The sequence below is a fragment of the Ovis aries genome, chromosome 3, assembly GCF_016772045.2.
Source record: "Ovis aries strain OAR_USU_Benz2616 breed Rambouillet chromosome 3, ARS-UI_Ramb_v3.0, whole genome shotgun sequence".
Classification (NCBI taxonomy): domain Eukaryota; kingdom Metazoa; phylum Chordata; class Mammalia; order Artiodactyla; family Bovidae; genus Ovis; species Ovis aries.
In genome coordinates, this window is record NC_056056.1 from 2961509 (window position 1) to 2982766 (window position 21258).

The 21258-nt window shown below is 65.2% G+C and overlaps 1 protein-coding gene across 1 annotated transcript in view; it reads left to right on the plus strand.

Moving 5' to 3' along the window:
- Positions 1-1836: 1836 nt before the first annotated feature.
- NOTCH1 (notch receptor 1) overlaps positions 1837-21258 on the plus strand; it is a 45929-nt gene continuing 26507 nt past the window's right edge. The window contains exons 1-3 of the mRNA XM_027966164.2: positions 1837-2160; positions 3923-4004; positions 20653-20915. Coding sequence (XP_027821965.1) covers positions 2100-2160; positions 3923-4004; positions 20653-20915 — 406 coding nt within the window. The 5' untranslated portion in view covers positions 1837-2099. The remainder of the gene's footprint in view (positions 2161-3922; positions 4005-20652; positions 20916-21258) is intronic.

The following is a 21258-nucleotide window of genomic DNA, read 5'->3' on the forward strand; positions in this document are numbered from 1 at the left end:
ACCCATGGGATACCCCAGGAAGCAGGTGGCTGGCATGGGGGTTAGAAGCTTGGGAGGCCCCCTTATCTGTATCACAGGCTAATGAGAGTACCCGGCCCCTGGGCAAAGGCCCAGTGTAGGCCTGGCAGGGCTGGCAGACTCAGGTGAGACTCTCCCGGTCCCAAGTCCCTCCTCCAAGACTGCTTCCTCGGTGGAAGGCTGAGGACTTGCTCCCAAGCCAGGGCTGGATGGCCCTTTGCTTTTGATCTGGGGCCTGTTGGCAGAGACGCTGGGTTCCAAGAGGAGGGCACGCGGGCAGTGGCCCCAGAGGGGTGGCGGCCCTGAAGCCCTCCTCTGTCCATCCCTGGGAGAGGAGAGGCTGTGGTGTGCAGAGCCCTGAGACTGTGGTCTGGTTGTTGAGGGGTGGGCAGGGGAGGGACTTCGCAGCCGACCCCTCTTCCTGCTGCGGAAAATCTGCTCCTCCAGGCCGCCTGGCTGCTGATATGTAAACATCTCTGCTGCCTCCAGGCGCCTCCTCTCCCGGGCACTGACCCCGAGAGAAGTTACCCCAGGCTCTGAGAAGTGCCATGCCGTCAGCTTCCTGGAGGAGGCAGGCCAGGGAGGCTCCAGAAGCAGCTGGACAAGCTGTTCCTCCTGGTGCTCACAACTGCATCCCAGCTGCCCCCAGGTGCCCTGCAACAGGTGTACCAAGGAGGTTGGGCTGGTGCAACCTACCCACCAGCAGGCAAACCCCACTCTGCCCACCTCTCTGGGCCTCCCTGGCAAGGGCGGCTTCTCAGCCAGCCTCTGGGATTTCTACAGTCCTGAGGGTTCTCCTGCCAGGGAACCGCACGCCGGCTCACTGCCCTGTGTTGAGAGGCGGTGCTGTTCTGTACCCAGTGCGAGGCTGTAAACCAGCTTAGCAGGGACAATGGCAGGCATTTTGGACGCCCAGCACTTAACCCGGGCTGGCACAGGATGCCCAAATCTGGCGTTATGGTGCAGAAATAAGTCACCCGGAAGGAGCACGGGGGAGGGTCCAGGGCTGCCGGACCCACAGCGTGCTTCGCGGGCCACCTTAGGCTGGAGGCGCGGGAGAAGGGGTAGGACGGTGACCAAGGAGCGTCCGGAGGCGGTCCCTCCTGGGGGAGCTGGTGCTTAATCTTTCTGGCCGGGCGCTGGACCCAGGCTATTTCCTTGGGGGTCCCCAGGGTCCCTTTGGCAGAGGCTGCAGCCGCGGCACCACCATCTTTCAGGGTCAAATGGCCCGGTCTTCACAGCCACGGAGGTGGGGGCAGGTCTAGGCTGGAACTTTCAGAGGTTTTAAGTTGCTACCAGGGGGGCTCCTAGGATTAAAGCCCCGGGCCAGGGGTGACGCAGGGCTGCCGATGGAGCGACTTCTCCCAGAGCCTCTGTCCCAGGGACCCCCACACTCGCCTGCCCAGCCCAGCTCCTCTCGGGGACAGGCCTGTCAAAGGCGCCCCTTTCCTCGCTCCGCCTGCGCCTCCTCCGCTATTGAGATGTAAATCTGTGCCAATTGTCGCCGAGCGCGGCGGGAGCCCACAGCCGGATCCTTCCGCAACCCCGGAGCAAACTTTGGGTCTCCGAAAACTTTCGAACGAGAAGTAGTCCCTTAGGGCATGGGCCCCGACCCCGCTCCGCACGGCCGCGACCCCCACCCCCGCAGGACCCGGGCTCGGGACCCCGCGCCCCAGCCTGAGGAGGCGCGCGGCTGGTCGAGGAGAGCAGAGGGGCGCGGCCAGCAAGGGGGCGCGGGGTGCGGAGGGATCGGCGGGGGCGGGCCCCGGGGGCGGGGCCGGCGGGGCGGGGGCGGAGCGCGCGGCGGCCGGGCGCCTCACTAGTGCCTCGGCCACGGGAGGGAGCGCACGGGCCCCGGGATCGGGGCGCGGGCCGCGGGCGCAGCGTAGGAACGATCGCGGGCGCGGAACCGGGCCGGGGAGGCCGCGAGAGCCCAGGGACGCTCTCCAGCCGGAAGGAGAGGGCAGTAGCGGGCCGTCACCGCCCCTGGGACAGTCCCTCTGCGCTCGGGTGTGCCGGAGCCCCCGCCGGCCGGGCGCAGGAGGCCGCCCCCGGGCGCAGCGGGCAGCCGGTGGGCAGGCATGCCGCCGCTCCTGGCGCCCCTGCTCTGCCTGGCGCTGCTGCCCGCGCTCGCCGCACGAGGTAGGCGACTGCCCGCCGCGAGCCCGCAACTTTCCGCGCCTTCGGAAACTTTTGGCGGCGCCCTAGGCGCGAGTCCCCGGGTGCCTGGGAGCTGGCGGCCAGGGTGGGGAGGGGGACCGGGCGACCCGGGGCGGGCTAGGAGCCAGAGTCCCGGGCTCGGGGAGAAGGACTGACCCTCCCCCGCTCCGTTTGCCGGATCGGGACGGACTTGGCGGTGCTCGCGCCTGGAACCGAGTTTGGCGCCGGGTTTGAAGTCGGCTTTGAAGCCGGGCGTGGGCATCTGGGGGCCTGGGAGACCTAGCCCTGGGCTCGCCTTTCACCAGCCGCGCGTGGGGCTCGCTCCCGGGGCGGGCGGACGAGCTGCCTACTGCTTTTCGATTTGAATCGAGTCGGTTTTGGTTTCCTGTTGCTTTGGGGCCATTTATCTTTTTTCTTCGCCTCTTGCCCGCGCCGAGGGCGGATGTTGGGGCGCGGAGCCTGGGGTCCAGGGTGCCGCGATCGTCTTTACTGAACCGCACTGCGGGACCTGGCTGCCCAGCGTGTTGGGCAGAGGGGAGCAGGGTGGGCCAGGCGGCCCAGCCCGGCCTCCCTTCGGAGTAGAAGAGTTCGCGCAGGACCCGGGCGAGGGCCCAGACCCAGGTGTCCCCCCGCTCCTGGCCGCCCTGCCCGCGGTGTCCCCTCCCCACAGCGGGTCGCTACCCCTATCCTGGCTCACAGTTTTGGCGGGGTGGGGGTCTTGTGTGCAGAAGATTCAGCTGCTACTGATGAACTTTCACTTTGTGGAGTTCACGTTTGGAAACCTTGTAAGGGTTGCCGGGGCGGTCATTCCTCTCCGCTTCCCGTGGAGAGGAGCTCCGAGGAATCGGATGGTGATTAATGCTTCTCTTCCCCTAAAAGTTGGAGGGAGAGCTAGTTCCCTGCTTCCTGAAGATGGGGTTCCATGTCACACCCCATCCCCACCCCCCCCCCAGAGGGGGCTTAATTTACATAGCCTTGGTAAGAAGGGGGGGCAAGGGGGGGATTAATTGATCCCTTCCTGGGAATGAAGTCAAATTCCTTCCAAATGGAGCATCTTCAGCCTCGCCCCCAGCCCCTGGCTGTGTGTGGCAGGGGAGGCTGCCACTGAAGATGCCCACCCTGGGGAGCCGGTGTTGGGTGTCGGTGAAGGCGTGGCCAGGTCCCTGGGGTGCAGTCCTGGTGCCCCAGGAGGCGGCCCTGGCGCGACAATGGGCTGCTCTGATTCCTCCGCCTGGCGCTTTGTTGGCGGGCGGGGCAGCAGCCCTTGCAGCTGTCGCATTTTCCCACGAGCGGGGGAGCTGAGTGTGGCCAGCACCACCCCCCCCCCAAGCGCCACCCCTTGGAAGAACTTATTTGAACAGCAAGACAATCCTGGTGCTTGGATAGGGGCCCCAGCCCAGCCAAGGTCCCCAGTGAAGCCGGGGTGAGGGGTGAGAAGTTTGGGAGACTGGCCCAGGGTCATCCCAGCGTTTCTTCCCTGCTGTCTACAATGCATTTCAGGTCACTCCTCCCCACCCCTCTACCCACTTTGAGCGTGACCTCTCCACCTGCCACCCAGCCAGTCTATTCCTCCCCGTCCCATCTCTGATCCCAGAACTGTGGGCAGAATGTTGAGCCCCCTTAGGGTTCATGCAGGGCTTCCTGGGGGCCCCCTGCACCCAGTAACCCCATGACAGGAGGTGAAGGGTAGGCAGTGCCCCTGGAGGTGCGGGCCAGGCTGACCTCTCCTCTTGCCCCTCCCCAGGCCTGCGCTGCTCCCAGCCCGGTGAGACCTGCTTGAACGGCGGGAAGTGTGAAGCGTTCCCCAACGGCACCGAGGCCTGCATGTGAGTATGGGCCCCCGCGCCCCTGCAGGGACCTGTTGCTTTGTCGGAGCGGAGCCCCTGCCTTCTGCAGCGGGCCAGCGGGGGCAGAACACTAGGCCATTGTCTTCTGGAGATGGCCCAGAAGGCTGGGCGCGGTCACGTGCTGGTTTTATTGGACAAAGTCTGGCAATTACTTAATCACCAGCAATTACGCTGCGTGTGGAGCCCAGCCTGGCCTCTGGGGGTTCGAGCACTCCTTTGAGGACCACCTCAGGCTCCTGGGGTGCTAGGTGGGCATCCCTGCTCCCCCATTTCTTCCCAAAGTCCCTGAGACCTGCAGGGAGGCTCCAGAGCGTCTGCAGGGAGGCCGGGCCCGCCCCACCCTGCCAGCTGGGGGGAGTGCCTCTGCTGGGGGCAGGTGATGCTTGCTCCAGGCAGGTGAGCGCCTCCTGAACAGGAGGTGCCTCTCAGCGAGAAACTGACTAGTTCAAAAGCACACCCACCCTTTGCCACCCTCTGCCTTCCCTGGCCTCAGGTGAGGTTGGGGAAAGGAGGTTGGAACTCATCGTGGTGGCCGTGCCCGTCTCCGCAGGGGTATGGGTGGGAGTTCCTGCCAGGAGCTCTGTCTCTGTCCCCAGCTCTGACCTCCCAGGCCCTTCGCCTTCCCAGCCCTGGGTCTTCAGCTGTGAACGGGGGTGGGGGGCGGGGGTGGCGGTGGTGTCAGGGAACCTGGTTAGGATCTATCGCCTGCCTGCCCGCCTGCGAGTACTGGCAAGCCTCTCGGGAAGTTTTTCTGCTGTGGCTGATGCCCTTCAACTTGAGTTCGTCCCTGATGGGAATACCGAGCAGGTTCCTGGCGGCTGGAGAAACGCCCCCTCCCCAGGCTGCAGAAGTGAGTCCCCAGCCGGGCTGGTGCGCCCTCATTCCAACTGCTGACGGCCCATTCCCTTGACAACCCCCAGCCCGGGCTCCCTGCCGGCCCAGCCAGTGGGCAAGCAGCCCCCTCCTCCCCGCTACCCCGGCCCCAGACTGAAGCCAATTAAGCAGGTCTGTGAGCAGTTTAATGGACAAAATGCATTGTGTCTCTGTCAGACACTAATGAATGCGCACTACTTTCTTTTTTTTTTTTGCTTTTTTTGGGGCCTTTTTCTCCTCCTGCAGAAGCCTCACCGACGCTTGATGCCCTAAATCTTGTTTCCTTTCATTGAGAGACCGACAGCTGGGATTCAGTGGAAGTGCAGGGGCTATTGTTGGGGAGGCGGATTAATGCTGGGTGATTAAGTATGCGTGGCTTCCCAGAATGCCCACTCCCTTCCCTGCCGTTCGGCTCGGCTCACTGGGATGTACGTGCGTGTAGGGCTGGGGGCAGTCTCCGTGTTTCTGCAGAGGGCTCTGGGGAGGTCAGGGGCAGTGCTGGGCTGGGGGAAGTAGGAGCCGTCTCTCCTTGCGCCATCACCGGGGGATTGGGACGGGGCAGCCTGGGGCCCCCTGCCCCAGACCAGTGCTCCGGCCGCACGCTGCCCTCGCTGCTGCAGCTCTCACCGCTGGCCTCCGGGTGAGGCGCTTCAAAGGGATGGGGTTGGGGGAGGCTCTCCCACCCCCAAACCTGGGCAACTTTGGGAGTTCCTGCCTCCCCAAGCCAGGCCCCGGATCAGGGCTAGGGTGCCGGCCTTTTTCCTCCCTTTGGCCTGGTGCTTCCCCCCACCACCACCTTGGCGGGAAGCCTGCCTGTCTGGCCTGGCAGCCCGCCTCGCTCAGCCCACAGAGACCCCATTGTGAGCACCCTGCAGACCCACTGGGAAGTTGAACGGAAGTGCCGTCCTTGCGGGCCCCAGCTCTGGGTGCCTCAGGCTGGAGGCAAGGGATCAGCCATGACGACTGGCCAGGCCCAGCCGTGGGGAGGCCCCAGTCCAGGCTCGTGGGGCAGGGTGGGGGCACTGTGGCCACCCCCAGGGTCCGCGCCGTCTCGCTCTCACCCACCACCCACCGGTCTGCAGAGGTTCTGCTGGCGGGGGCAGCCCGGCTCTCTGGGCTAAAGGGGAGAGCCGCTGTCTTCCCTCCAGGGTGTCTGGGTCTCAGGCCGACCTGGGTGTGAACCCTGGCTCTGCAGCCTCCAGCCGGGACCCGCAGAAAGTTCTGTGACTTTCCTGCTGCTTCCCCTGTGGCCAGGGCGTGGGAATCGGGGCTGTCATGTGCCAGGCGCATTCATGCCAGGTGACTCATCTGTTTCCACCCAGAGAGAGGGAACCTTCCCCAGAAGCCACCGGTCAGGTGTCTACAGGGCTCGGGGTCGGAAAAAGAGGTTTGTGTTGTTGCGAAGGCCCTTCAGGAAGTCCCAGAGAGCGGGGCCGGGCCGCCTGAAGGCCATGAGTCTCTGGGGGCAGAGCCCTCTGCCCTGAGGAGGGTGGCTGTGTGTGGTGGCCCCAGCAGGCGGTGCCTGGGGAGTCCGGTGACCCAGGGGCAGGCTCAGGTGGGTCTTTGCAACCTTCTGCCGCCTCAGCGCCCAGAGTACGCCGGAGGGAAGTCGGGCAGGTGGTGGACCTCAGCTTTGGACGATCCTGTATTTGAGGCCTGGCTCTCCCGTGCCCAGTGCCCTTGTGACCTCAGGTCTTCGGGTCACCTGAACCCAGATTCCCCCAGCCTGTAATTCGCGCTTGATCCGTGATTGATCTCCTTGGTGGTGCGTAAAGGTTACGTAAGAGGCACGCAGCAGGCGCGGGGCGAGTGTCCACTCCCTTGCTGCCTTCTCCTTTTGAGCTGACAGCGCTGGTTTCAGGATCCTCATTTGAGAGGGTTTAGTTGTCTAATGAGTGAGTTCAGAGAACCCGAAAGATACGGCCCGGTGGGCCCGAGCCAGGGCACCGCCTGGGAGGGGCCGGCCGGCGACTCCGAGGGCTTCTCACCTGCGGTGGCACCCGCAAACCCCCTCCTTGCTTCCTTCCCAGTTCTGAGCACCTGTTGTGTGCTGGGTGCTGTTCTGGCCGGGGGCATGTGGGCCCAGGTCCGACGCAGCCCCTGCCCCCGTGGTTTCTCCGCTTTCCAGTGTGGGGGTTAGGAGAGGCGGCCTGAACACATGACACGTCAGAGGGAGGGGAGTGCAGTGGGCAGGGCAGCCCGGCCCCACGTGGCTGGCAGCAACCCCGGAACCATGGGCATCGGGCGTGTAGCAGGGCCCAGAGATGTCGGCGCCCGGCCCAGCGTCACACAGCCCAGCGTAGCACCTAGCCCCGCTTCGCTCTGTCCGGGGACGTGTGTTCCTAATCACGGCTGCATCCTGCCTGTACTGCCCCCGGGGCCCTCGCTGGCTGTCCTGTGAGGAAGCAAGGCGGGGACAACGACTTCCCTTTAGAAGAAGAGGGTCAGGGGCCGAGTGGAAGTGACTCGGCCACCCGGCTGCAGAGGAACAGTCTACGCCTGTGTCACCTGGCCCGTCTGTTTCCACTGAGTCACCTGCGTGTCTCGGGCGAGTCTGGGGGAGGAACAGGTTAATTCTCACCCTTGCCCCCGCCCCCACCCCGGGCTGAGAAGGAACCAGGTCTGTACAGGACTTCCTCTGTTTGTCAGCGCCTGGGCGCCAAGGACGCAGGGTTAGAAAAACACAGCGAGTGCACAGCCTCGGCCCCAAACCATCACCTGCTGCCTCTGACCACGGCGGGTGGACGTCAGGGGACACGCGAGCCCCACAGGAAGGTGCCCTCCTCGGGCCTGCCTCTGCCTCTATGGCGGCCAGCGTTTTTTCCACTGGAAAAAAAAATAGGGATTTTTTTTAAAAAGAGAGAGGAAAGAAAAGAAAGCTGTGCCCTTAGCTGGAAGAGGGTGGAGCCGGGCAGACAGCTGAGAGAGAATGCTTTTCATCAGGACAGCTGAGCTGGGTCAGGGCAGCCGAGGCCACGAGTGGGTGCAGGGACCTCCTGCCCTGAGGTGGCAGGGGGTGGGGGCAGGTCCAGAGGGCGGCATGGCTGCACTCCCCCAGGGCTGGGTGGCAGCCCAGGGGTTCCGCGGAAGCCAGCACTGGCTCCGTCCCTCGCTCACGGTGACGCTGGCCGGGCCGGGCCGGGCCGGGCCGGGCTGGGCTCGAGGAGGGCACCTTTCCTGTTTCATGTCTCGCCTATGAATAGTGAAAGGATGTGGCTTTGCAGAGTCGATTGAGTGTCCTGATTGCTTTCCTCAATAAAGTGCTGACGGTCCCTCCACGCACAGACAGCCCCTTTCATCCAGCCTCGTAAAAGCGCAGCAGACCTTTTTTTCAGCGGCCTCACACCCCCTCAGGATGGCGGCCGGCTCTGCATCTCATCCTCAGTCCCCACTTTACAGGTGGGAACGGCTGAGGCTGAGAGATGAAGAGGCTGGGAACGGGAGTAGAGGACCTGGGGCCAGCTTGCCTCAGCTTCTGCCTTCGTGTCCGGGCACATCCAGAGCCTGGCAGACTCTTCCCAGAGGCTTTAACGAGCGGCTGGCCTGGCGGCATCGCGACTTGTGGGTCAGGGTGCGTTTGATGGGTCCTGAAGTTCCCCGCCGGGCTGTCTCTGGCAACCACACCCTGTAGTCCCATGGACTGTAGCAGGTACAGAGCGACTGGCTCCTGCTCTGTGCCTGAGAGTGCAGGGTTGGGTGGCCGCCCGGAGTTCCCTTCCAGCGGCATCCTGGCAGGACCCTGGGATGGGCCCGCAGATGCCCAGGTGGCGGCAGTGGACACAGCGTGGTCGGGGGAGGAGGGCCCAGGAGTCAGGCCTGGCCATGCAGTAGGGCGGCTTCTGCCTGTCTGGGGCCATCTCAGGGCTTTGGGGTCCTCACCCCCAACCCCTGGGCCTGCTGGTGGGCCGTGGACACACCTGCTAGAGCGGGGGCTGTGATTGACAGGTGCTGCTGCAGAGGAAGGGCCGCTGGGCAGAGAAGAGCCCTTTGCCAGAGTGGCCTCTGTTGGCTTCGTCCCTGGCATCTCCTTCCTCAAGGCCCCGCCCGCCTCGCTCCACTGAGCTCACAGGTTGCTGATGACCAGATTTGGGGTGGGGGCGGGGCGGGGGGAAGGGAGGATTTCTATTTGTATTTTGGTGGTCGGTTGCATGTATCATAAGTTTTATGATTTTAGACGTTTAGAAGGAACATTTTGGGAGACTTGCCTGGTGGCCCAGCGGTTAGGACTCAGGTTCTGCTGCAGAAGGCACAGGTTCCATCCCTGGTCGGGGAACTTAGTCGCTTCAGTCGTGTCCGACTCTGTCCGACCCCGTGGATTGTAGCCCTCGAGGCTTCTCTGTCCGTGGGATTCTCCAGGCAAGAACACTGGCGTGGGTCGCCATGCCCTCCTCCAGGGGATCTTCCCGACCCAGGGATCAAACGCGTCTGTTGTGTCTCCTGTATTGGCAGGCGGGTTCCTTACCGTTAGTGCCGCCTGGGAGCTGTGCGACACGGCAAAGTAAATTACTGAACAAAGTCTGCATTTCCGTGGCGCTTAGTACATTCACAAGCTTGTGGGACCAGCACGTCTGTCTAGTTCCAGGTTTTCACCACCCCGAACAAAACCCCCGTAGGCATTAAACAGGCGCCCCCCCGCCCCCCGCAGCCCCGCGTGCTCCCATCTGCTCTCCATCTCTGGCTTGACCTGAATGCACGCGCCGCTCGCCTCTCCCGCCCAGCTCCTTTCACTCGGGGTGCGTGTCCGTGCGTCACTCGTCTGGGTGCTCGCTGGACTCGACCTGCCTGAGAACGTCGGGGTGGCTGGCAGTGGCCCAGCATGGTCTTCCGGTATGGCCTTGGGCAGAAGTCCAGAGGCGGTGGGTGTCGGGGGTGGGGGATGTCTGGAAGGCTCCCTGGAAGAGGTGGCGCTCACTCCTGTGTCTGCGTGGCCAGCCATGGGACCCCCTTGAGTGGGGCCTGGCGCATCCAGGGGTACTTGTTAAAGTGGGGTGGCGTGCCCTCGGGTCCAGGGGATGAGCGCACAGGGCTCCACGGCCGGCACCCCACCACCTGCTCGGTGTCAGGAATGCAAGGGGCAGCAGGCGTTCACTGAACGCTCTCTAGGTGCTGGGGCGAGGCGGGCAGGGCAGACGCATGCCTGGCTCGTTGTTTGAGAACCAGACTCGAGGGCAGATGCCTTCACCTCCTGCGCCGTGAGGCTGGTGCTGTGGGAATGCCCTGCCCAGGTGCCCCAGGCCCCTCTTTTGGAGGGAGTCCGCTGTGGAGACTCAGGCAGATGGGCTCTGAACAGGTCAGGGGCAGCTGGAGGGCAAGTCTGAGACCTGAGCCCCTACCCACGCCATCTGCCTGTTTCCCGGCCTTGCCCTGGCCTGGAGCACATCTCTCCTGAAACAGGGCTCATCTCGGAGTTGGTGGGTGTACCCTTGGGAGGCACCCCGCCTGGTGTGAGAGGGTGAGGGTCAGGGGCTTGGCTCCTCGCGCTTAGCCACACCGCGCTTAGCCGCAAGCCGATCCCTTCCCAGGGGCTCTTGGGGCTCAAAGAGGCTCCACGTTTCCTGCAGGGCACCAGAGGGGTGCTCATGCAACGTTAGCACCTTGACACCTGCTCGGCCACGGTGGGGAGGCTCGAGTGGGTCCCCCCGTTACAGGTGGGGGAAGCTCTCTGCGCGTCTCTGAGATGCGTGGAACTCTGGGAACAGAACGCCCTCACCAGGGTTTCACCGCTGAGTGGTCCCTTCTGGCTGGGGGTCTCCTCCCCACCTGCACCCCCGCTGCCCCTGGGATGGAAGCATTCTGGGAAAGGGGGCCTTGACCTCGCCATCCACTCCCTGCCGAGGCTCGGGGGCAGGGGTCATCATCATGACGGCACCCACACGTTTGAGTGAATTAGGTTCATCATTGCCCGTTCCCTTCCTGACACCGAGCTGCTGCTCTGCATGGGAGCCCGTCGGGTGGCATGTGGACACCTCCAAGGGCCTGGCCTCCCCTTCCACGCAGCGCCCGCCCCCTCTGTGGCTCAGCCCCCAGGATCCCCAGCCCTTTGCTGTGCTGTCCTGGGCTCTCCTGGGTTGGGGCTGGGGACGGCCTCTGGAGGTCTGACCTGAGCCTCGTGCACCTGAGTTGCTCCATTTCCTGGAAGGTGCGTCCGGGGTCCTGGTTCCCAGCAAGCCTTGGTGGGGGCGGGGGGTGCCCTGGGGAGGCCGCACTTCCAACGCCCACGTGGCGGTTCCCAAACATGAGAGGCGCTCAGACAGCCTGCCAGGCCCCACCAGCCTCGACCTGGGAGTCCTCGTGGGACAAGTCAGTCACCGGGCTTGGGTGTCCGTCGGGTGTCTCTGAAGTGCTTGAATCGGTTGGCTCTTCTCCGCTGGGTAAATGGTCCCTCATCCCTCTGTTGACACTGTGATTTGCTGAGCAAACTCTTTGCCCTGCAGGCAGCACGAAAGTCCAGCCTCCCCCAGCCCGGCCGAGGCCTGGGGCAGGCAGGTCCCATGTCATCACGTCGGCCTTAGGGTCAGGGCCCCGGGCCGGGAGAAGGGCTGGGGGTCTGAGCCACGCCGCAGAGGGGACAGGCCGCTGGAGGCTGGGCAGGCACTGGGGGTGACAAGTGGGCACCAGGCCGGCCCTCCTCCGGGGACCTGCCAGCCTCCTGCTTCCTTCGCCCCTTGGTCCTGGGTCAGCTGAGCCGCCGGCCTACTGCCCAACCCCAGGAGGCCTGCTGGACAGGCAGCTGGGCCCTGGCGGGTCCTCGCGGGTCCACCGGGGGATGCATGTGAGAGGAGGTGGGCGGCTGCCCCTGGAGAGCTCTGTCGGTGGCCCCCCCGCGGGGACCCGGGGTTCGGGGACCTGCCTCCCACCATTTCCTCTTGGTTTCGGTTGCTGGTAAGCGGAAACTACACGGTTACTGGAAATGACAGGTCTGGGGGAGAAGCCAGAGTTTTGAGTGTGTGTGTCTTTCCCTGAAAGCTTTTCAGTACAAGAGATGCTGAGCTAAGGCTGGGCTGAGGCGGGGCCTGGGGGTGGGGGGTGCTGGCCACACTTCCGTCCCTGGGGACTCCGTCTCCCCTCCGACCACGGAGAGGGCTGGGGGAGGTGACTGCCTCTGGGCCTTCCGGGTCAGCCTGAGGGTCTCTCCTGCGCTCGCCAGCCTGGTTCCGGCTCCCAGGGGTGGCCCCACAGGGCGGGGCTCCCCTCACTTCCCCCTCCAGGGCTCAGGATGAGGGTGGCCTCAGGCCTGATTGAGAGCCAGACGGGGTAGGGGAGGCCAGGCAGGGCTGTGTGTCCCAGTGTCCACAGTGGCAGGGGCCTCAGGCCATGACGGCTTCCGCCTGGGGGTCCAGGGCCCAGGCCCGGCCCAGCACGGCGCTCGGCAGGCATCTGGGACGTGGCCTGGGTCAGGGCTGGACCCAGCTGAGCCCATCCGGGTTTCTGGAAGGCCTGGCCTCCAGGCCACAGGCAGGCATGGTCCACGTCAGCTGCCCGGCCCTGTTCCAGCTCGCTGCTCCCGCCAGGCTAAAAGAGCGCTGTGCTCTATAGCGCAGGCCATGGGGCGCTGTGTGACCGGGGGCTGCTCACCCGCCCCTATGAGCTCCCCTGTAAACAGTAACACACGTGGGTCCCGATGGGACACATCAGCGTGGCTTCACTCCACTCTGGGCCTGTTCCCAGCGCTCCCAGGCTTCGTCCAGAAGGCTCTCAAGAGACCAGCCCAGCCCCGGATTTGGTTGAGGTCATGGAAGGGCGCTGGTGGCTCAGACAGTAAAGCGTCTGCCTACAGTGTGGGAGACCTGGGTTCGATCCGAGTCGGGAAGATACCCTGGAGAAGGAAATGGCAACCCACTCCAGTGCTCTTGCCTGGAAAATCCCATGGATGGAAGAGCTACAGTCCGTGGGGTTGCAAAGAGTCAGACACGACTGAGTGACTTCACTTTCACTTTCATGGAAGAGTGCAGGGTCGTGGCCAGCCCAAGAACCTTCTGCTTTCCCCGTGGAGAAGAGTCTCCCCTGAGCCCAGACGTCCCTAGGCCCAGACTAGCGGGCGGGCTGCCCGAGTGTCCCCAGGCTGTGACAGTGCGGGGCTGTCTCTCAGCAGGTCCACGCCGGCCTGGGCGCAGCTGCCAGGGCTGTGTCTCCTGGTGTCTGCCGTGGTCCCGTGCCTTGGTGACTGTGCTGAGCCCGGGGTGGGGGCCAGGGCGGCCACGGGCTTGTGGGCAAGCCTGGGGACACGGGGCCCGGTGGTCTGCCTCGGGCAGGGGTTGGGGACTGGGCAGGTGGCGAGCCTGAGCTGGGAGAGGCATCCAGGGAGAGGGTCTCATGGGAGCCTCATCAGGGCCCACTCTCTGCTGGCCCTCCCCCTGGCCAGCGGCTATGGGCTCCGTGCTTCCTCTCTGTCCCTAGGGCTGGACAGACAGGAAGGAAGGCCACATGAGCTCTTGTGGCTGAGGGTGGTGACAGGTGTCCGGCGTTGGTGGGACCCCTCCTGCCACACGGAAGGGGTGTGAGGAAGCCAGGGCCCAGGGCAGCCCCACCCTGCCAGCTGGGAGCTCCCCAATTCCTAGGCTTCTCACCCAGACACCCTCCCCTCCGCCTCCAATCCAGGGTTTTGAGTTTCAGCAGATCTTGTGGGGTTGTAAGAACACATTGTCTGCTCCAGCCCTCCCGGTCTGGGAGATCAGGCAGTCAGGCGAGAAACCCAGGCCGCCGGGGTGGGGGAGGGGGAGAGGAATGGGGTGCTGAGGGCCCACACCCCCTCCTCCACCCAGGGAGCTCCTGCTGGCCTCCCAGCTGCCTCCAGGGGGCGCTGTGCTCTAGCTGCCCCCAACCCCCACACTGAGGGCCTGGCGTGTCTGGCCACCGCTGGGGACAGCAAAGGTTAACAGCTACATTCAAACCCAGGTGGTGCCGTGGGCGTAACCTGCCAAAGCCCTGGTTTTCTCATCTGTACAATGGGCCAGTGTCCCTGCAGGGCCATTCTGAGAAAGAGACGAGATAAAGCCTGAGTACAGGTCCGGGAGCGGGGAGGGGGGTCCACAGTGTCTTCCTTCTAGGACCCGTGTCGAGGGCGGTCCTCAGTGTTCTCCAGCGCTGCATTCGCAACTGGAGAATGGGAAGAAGCGGGGCTGCCCCGAGTGTCCACTCCGGTCGGCGGGAGAGCAGCGGGCAGGCCTCCCCTCTCCCCGCACCACCCCACAGCCGAGCAGAGGTGGGCATTGCAGGGCCATTTCTGGCTCTGGCTCCGACCTCAGTCTGTGGTTGCTGACTTAATTAATCGAGTTTGGATTAAGCGCACCCCCGCCCCCCATGGCGCGGGCCACAGGCCGCATGCTCATCGGTCCCTTCATTGTATCCAGTGTCTGGGGGCACGGGTCCAGCTCCGTCTTGTGGGGAACCGAACTCCCTGGCAGCTGGGAGGGGCCACTCCCTGGCCTCCCAGAAGTGGGGCTGCAGGCTCGACCACGTGGGTCTCAGAGAGCTATTGGGGTGAGCCCTGGATAAGGACACCCATTCCCACCTTTGTCCAGCTCCTGGCTCCATCTTTGAGGGTGATGGTTGGGGAATTAACCCAGCAGAGCAGGGCCGCGGAGGGGTGGGGGGGTGGGGGTGGGGCAGCAGGCTTTTCTTACTCGCCCAGCAGCCCCCAGGGCTCTCGGGACAGCGTGTTGGCTGTGCCTTTTGCAATGTCCAGAGGGACCAGCCAAGCAGCGATGTGTGTCTGCCTGTGGGTGGGCCTGGGTGGTTCTCTGCCCACTGCAGCTGGGCCATCTCCAGGAAGCCGCTTGACCTCTGCCTTTCCATCCCTTCAGACGGGCAGCCACTTCCCACGTCGAGGGTGGGGCAGCTATGATCGCCGCGGGGGGGTGGCAAGCCACAGGCATTGTTTTCCCCGCAGTGGGAAAGGTGGCTTCCCGGAGGACCGCTTCCGTCCACACACAACACAAAGGGCTTCCCCGCGCTCCTGCACTTCCTCTTTCCAGCTTATTCTAAACCATCCAGAGGTGCAACTTGGGAGAAAAGAGGCAAAGAGCCCTGAGCGGGGAGCAGCTGCTGGGCCCGGCGGCTCCACGCCCCACCCTGCCTGGACCCCTTTCCTCCTCTGCGGCCGCTGCCTGTTCTCCACTGAGGGTCAGCCGCTGTTGGGAGTTGGGGTCTGTCTGCCTCAGACCTGGCTGGTCCTTTTCCGGGGTCCCCTGTCCCTCAGCAGCCCTGGCTGCTGCTCGCCTCCTCCCTAAAGCTTGGGAGCCAGGGCAGCGCCCTCCCCGTGCAGCTCTGAGCCGCCCCAGCCCAGCGGCCGTGCAGGCTGGAAGCAGACTGCAGCTCAGCCAGGCTCCAGCCGGGTCCCTGCAGTCGCTTCCTGGGGCAGTTGGGGCTGCAGGTGGTGGAGTGAGGTCTCACACTGTGGCCTCCAAACCCGTGCAGGGGTGGCCAGGCTCTGGGTTGCCCTGGCCACACCCTGCCTGAGCAGAAAGGGACCAAGACAGGAGAGGGCAGAGGGCTGTCTTCCAGGTACCCTGGGGCACGGCAGAGTCATGGCTCAGACAGCGGTCTGGACCAAGGATGCTGAGGGTTTGAGAGAAACCTGGAGCCCCGCCCACTGCCTGTTGGAGTTCCCGGGCACCCCTGGCTTTTGTGTCTCCCAGGGGCTCCGTTCCTCACAGCTGAGCTGTCCTGGTTGTGCCCAGTGGGGAAGGACCCCAGGATGGGCATGGTGGGTGGGCACAGTGAGGGAGGCCAGCAGAGGCCACTGAGCACCACCCCCAGTCACTGCATGACCCCCCGACCTGCCACGAACACAGCCTCCTGGAAACTGTGATTCCCCACTGGCATTTGGGGCCCTTGAACCAGCCTGTGCCCAGGACCCCTGGCAAGCCTTATCCAGGAGCACAAGTGGACTCCTTGACCCCGCCCCCTCTGAGGGAGGAGCTGGGGGCTCAGAGTCTGTCCAATGCACCCCCCTGTCTCCTGGCCTCAGTCTTCCTGTTCCATAAGTGGGCAGGAGCCTCACTCCACCCGGTCTGCAGGTGGCCCCAGTTGCCTGGGCTGGGCTGGGGGCCTGAGAACCTCCCGGTCAAGCTGCCCCGAGGTGGGCGGGCCTGCCTGCCTGGTGGTGGGCCTTAGTGGTCTTTGTTTAGCATCCTGGACCACCTCTGGGGAGGAGGGAGGGACTCTGACGAGCCATCCGTGCTCCCTGGCCCCTCTCTTCGGGGCCCCAGTAACATCGTGTTTGTTGGAGGGTCCTGGGCAGAAAGCCTGTGAGCGAGGCAGTGCTGGTGTGGGGAGGGTCTTCTAGCAGGCACCCCACTGCAGGCAGAGCTAGGGCCAGGCGTGGGGGGTGGGAAGGGCCTTCAGCTGCAGCGGGTAGGAGCCCAGGCCCTGACTCAGCCCCCCGGGGATACGGGCTGCATGGCTGGGGGGCAGGGACCTGCAGAGCTGTCCCTGTCCGTATTGGGTGGCACAGTCCCTGCCCACCTTTGGTGCATAGGCCCTGGGCCTGCAGACGTGGCCTCCAGCCATGGGTTACCGGCTCTTGCGCTGATATCCCAGGCCTCAGGCGGCAGGGTCGAGTAGGGCCCTCGGTGCTGGGGAGCCCTGTGTCCCCCACGGCTTCCCTTAAGCAGGTACACGGACCCTGGTGGAGCCACCGTGTCCCCAGGGACACGTCGGTGAACTGCGTGCAAGTCAAATCCAGCAGTGTTGGCTAGAGTGGGAGTCTGCTGTGCTCCAGGTGCCCACGCCGCCTCTGCACCAGGCCTTCTGTGCCCTTGGTCCCCTGACTCGCATGAAACGGAGGCATGGCAGGCAGTGCCCATCTGTGCCGCAGAGCCTCCCAAAAGTTCTGATGGACTGTCTCACCCATCCATCGGTGGTGACCCCCCCCTCCCCTGGGGCGACTCTGTCTGGCCTGCAGAAGGAACGGGGTGGCACACCCCCCGACGACCCCCAGTCCGCACCCCGACCCAGCCAGGGCCCTGTGCTCACCCAGCTCTGCCCCACTCAACCCCCCTGCTCAACCACAGACTGCTTGAGGGCAGACCGAGCAGGTCCTTCCTCTGTGCTGAGTCCTGCCTTCGAAATGCGTGTAGAGGGAGCTGTCATCTCTCCCCTGGGGGTGGCAGATGGCCCGCTTAACTCAGAAAGGAAAACAGCACCATTTAGCATTAGTCCCGGGTGAAGGGGTGAAAGGTCAAGGCAGCATCTGCCTCTGGACGCTTCTGGGGCTGCATTTCTATGGAGTGGCGCTGAGGGGGTGGGGGGTGGGGGGAGGAGCCGGCTGGGAGGAAACACTGAGGAAGCCTCCAGTGAGCTCCAGGCCGGTGGGCGGCTGGGCGGCTGGGCGGGCGGGCGTCCCAGCAGCTGTTCTGCGCTGCCACCCCCAACTCCGGGTGCCGCCTCTCTGCAGCTCTGATTCTGGAGCCCCCAGCCCCACCTGACCCTCTGCTGCTGGCCGTGGTGGGCCAGGACACCCCGTCAGGCTATGTGTGGGCCGGAGGGAAGGCGAGTGGAGGAGGAGACACTGGGAGACCACCTTCCAGAGGAGGGCAAGGAAGGGAAAGCTGCCACGGGCCCCTGGGAGCCAGGAGCTGAGTGGCACGGTGCATGGGGCGGTTCTCGTCCAGCCTCAGGGTCCCCGACGGCCCCTGGCCCGGAATCCTGAGGCAGGTGTTGGGTGCGACTTTGCCCTCCAAGCATGGGCCCCTGTCCCTGCCAGGCACTTAGGCCGAGCTGCCAGGACAGGTGTTCAGGACCGAATGGCCACGAGGGACTTGGTCACTGGTCCCGGCAGACTGGCCGCGTCTGAGCAGCCTCACGGGCCCTCCTCCACCTTCTCAGGGGAGTGCGGGGGCCATGGGTGCCTCCCCAGGAAACCCCAGCACTGCAGCCAGGGTGGGGGACAGGTGGGGACACGTCTAGGCGAAGGGGGGCATGGCCGGAGGCCGCCCAGAGCAGGGACAGGCCTCTGTGATGGGCTGTGAGGCCCCCCCACCCTGCCTACACACCCCCGCCCTCCTCAAGACCAACCTGGCCCCGGGCGTCCTCCCATGGAGCTAAGCCAGGCCCTGCTTGTACCTAGCACCCCCCCACCCCCGCGCCAAGCACCTGCCTCAGCGGCAACCCCCCCCCAGGCTGCCGCTCCCTCGCTGCCCTGCCCCTCCCCCTGCTGGGGTGTTCGTGGTGGACGGTGGCCAGGCCCAGCCCTGGAGCCGGCCCGCATGGGCAGCGTGCCTTCACAGCAGCGTCCGCCAGGCCTGGGCGGGAGCAGGGAGGACAATAGGCCCCCTCAGCCGCTGCCTTCCCCCCGCGGAGGAGCCTCCCTGGCTCCTGCCCTGCCCCCCACCCGCTGGGGCTGGCAGCCGCCACTGCGCCGGCCGGGAGCAGCTGCCGCCCGCGTCCCTGGCCACAGGCGCACCTGCTCCCCAGCCGCCCTTTGTCCCTGCTGCTGCAGCCTGATTTACTGGGCGCGCTTTTCCTCTCGCTGTAATTCATGCAGCCTCCCTGGCCGGGATGCTCTCGATCCAGGTGGATTCTCCCACAGTCTTCTGCACTAGGCTCCCCATTCAAGACGGGCTTGGGGTGGGGTTCAGGGACACACTGCCCCATGGCTGGAGGCTGGAGGGTTGTGCACCCTGGTGGGGCCTTTCTGGTCCACTTGGGAACGCTGCTGAACCAGACCAGTGATGAAGATGGAGCCCACACGGAGGACGCCCTGGGCAGCCTTGTGTGCGTTTCCCCCAGGCCATGGGGCAGGCCTGCCTCACCTCACCCACCTGGGTGGGCTTCCCACGCCTTGGAGCTAGGTGTGGACAGGGCAGGCGGGCTCCCACCCCGCTTTGATGACCAAGCGTCCTCTGTCCAGCTCCCACTTTCTGCCTGCTCTTCAGTAGCTGGGAAAAAAAAAAAGCCTTTTCTCCAACGGGAGTGGTGGCCAGCTCCTGCTCGACAATGGAGGGCATTGAGAGGTGGGGGAGGGGCTACCTCCTGGGTCTCCTCCCTCCCCTCCAGGGCTCTGGGTTCCCAGTGCCACTCAGGCTGGGACCAGGCGGCCTGTAACTGGATCCACGCTCAGTGCGGGCCATGCCACCTTCCCCAGGCTCCAGGGTATGGCCCTCCCAGGGCCTGGGGTGCCAGGGTGCCGGTCACACGGGGTGCTTCCCGGGGTCTGTGCCCCCAGAGAGGAGCCAGCCACACCCGTCCTCCTCCCTCTCCCTGAGCCGGCTGGGCTGGAGCCCCGGCTCAGGCCTGAGTTACCTCCCCTGCGCCCCTCCCAGAAGGGCAGCTGGTTTTCTTTAAGCCAGTTGGTTTGGGACTTTTGGCTTCAGGCGACAGATGGTGGTCCAGACTGGCCATTTTGTGTTCTCCTCGCGCGCCCTGCCCAAGCCACAGCCTCAGGAAAGCCCCAGCTCCTCACGGATCCCCCACCCCCTTCCCTGCGCAGCTTTGTGCAGGAGAGGAGGGAGGGGCCCCGGCGGGCTGGCATTTGTCGGGGGGTGAGGGGTCCTGGAGTGAAGGCGTAAACCCCACGGAGCAGCCCCCCTCGGGCGGGGGGGTCTCGGGAAGGTAGGGTGGTTGGAGCCCAGGAGGGCCCTCTCTTCCCCCAGGGCCCTCGTGGCTGCCCGGCGGGGGTGGGGGCCCCGCCCACCGGCGCCTGGGGCTATGGGCCCAGCGTCAGGGCTGCCTTCCCAGGCCGCTGCAGGCTGGGGGCCGCGGGCGCGTTCCACCCCAGAGGCTCTGCCTCTGGGAAGAGGGAGGCCTGGCTGGTCCCAGAGCCCCTCCTGGGCTTTCCCTCGAGCGCAAGGCCACGAGGTGACCCTGGGGGGCAGTGTACTGCCCTGCCTCGAGAAGCCGAGGCAACAGGTGGCCAAGGGCGGCCCCGGGGTAGGGGTGGCAGGTGCCGAGCCCTTCCCAGTGGGGAGTGCCTGGGACCAGGCCTGGGGCCGGGGGGGGGGGAAGGGTGCCCCCCACACCCGGCTCACCTGCTGCCATCTTAGCCTGGGAGCCGGCACAGGGCCTGCCACAGCGGCAGTCTTCCTGGCCGCTGCTTTCTCCAGCTGTGCAGCGGGCTGGGCTTCCGATGTGAAGCCTTCGCCCCCGAAAGGGAGAGACTGCGTCCGGGCACCATGCGTGGGTGAGGGTGGAGCGCCGAGCAGCGCGGTCCTGTCGCGTCGGACCCCCGAGAGAGAGTTCCACGTCGGTGACAATGTGGGAGCCCGGCCATGTGGTGTCTGCAGTCCTTGCCCTGTTTGCTCTCGTGTTCGTACTGAAAGAAGAGCAATCTGCGAACTCTTTTATTACCCAAATAACGCACATTCGTTACAGAAAAGCTGGAGAGAGATAGAGCAGGCAGGTCCCTGAAACAAAAGGTTTCACAGAACACCATTCCCTTCCACGGAGAATGGCTGGGTCTCGCCCGCGTGGCTCCTTCTCGGTGGCTCACGAGTGCAGACAGACGCCTCCATGGATTCTGAAACCGACTCTGGGGCCCGCCGAACACTCTGGTCTCTAATGTCTCCAATTAACGTAATCACTGTTTTTATGGACATGAAATTCCCTTGATGTAATAGTAACCACTTGAAAGTGGAGAGCTCAGTGGCGCTTGGCACCCTGGTGATATTGGGCAGTGACCCCCACTGTGGTCCCAGAACCTCCCCGGGCCCTTTGACGGGGGCCGCCGCCTGGGAGGGGGACCCCCATGGATGCCGGGGCTGGTGGCGGGCTAGCTAGGGAGTGGGCGCTCACCACCCTGGCGTGTCTGCCACAGATGCAGCGGGGCCTTTGCAGGCCAGCAATGCCAGGCCCCCAACCCCTGCCTCAGCGCCCCCTGCAAGAACGGCGGGACGTGCCACACGACGGAGCGAGAAGGCCTGGTGGACTATGTCTGCAGCTGCCGCCTGGGCTTCTCGGGGCCGCTGTGCCTGACGCCCCGCGACCACGCCTGCCTCGCCAGCCCCTGCCTCAATGGCGGCACCTGTGACCTGCTCACGCTCACCGAGTACAAGTGCCTCTGTCCCCCGGGCTGGTCAGGTGAGGACCCCGGGTGTGCGGGGATGGAGTGGCCTTCCCCCAGCCACCCACACAGCCAGTGACGGCCCCCCGTCCACGTGGCCGTGGACAGTCCTGGACTGGGCTCGGCTGTGGGGGTCAGCGACCCAGAAATCGCCTAGAGTCCCCGCTCTGGGGTCCCCATGCCACTTTCCAGCCCTGGAGGCGTCAGTTCCCAGCTCGAGGGCACCCCCCCCGCCGCAGCCTCTGTGAGAAAAGAGGAGACTCCCCCGGCCCCTGCAGGAGCCGTGGTGTCACCGCTGGCTCAGAAGGGACGCAGTCTGGGTCAGCTCCCCAGGGGGCCAGGCCTACTGTGCATCCGGCA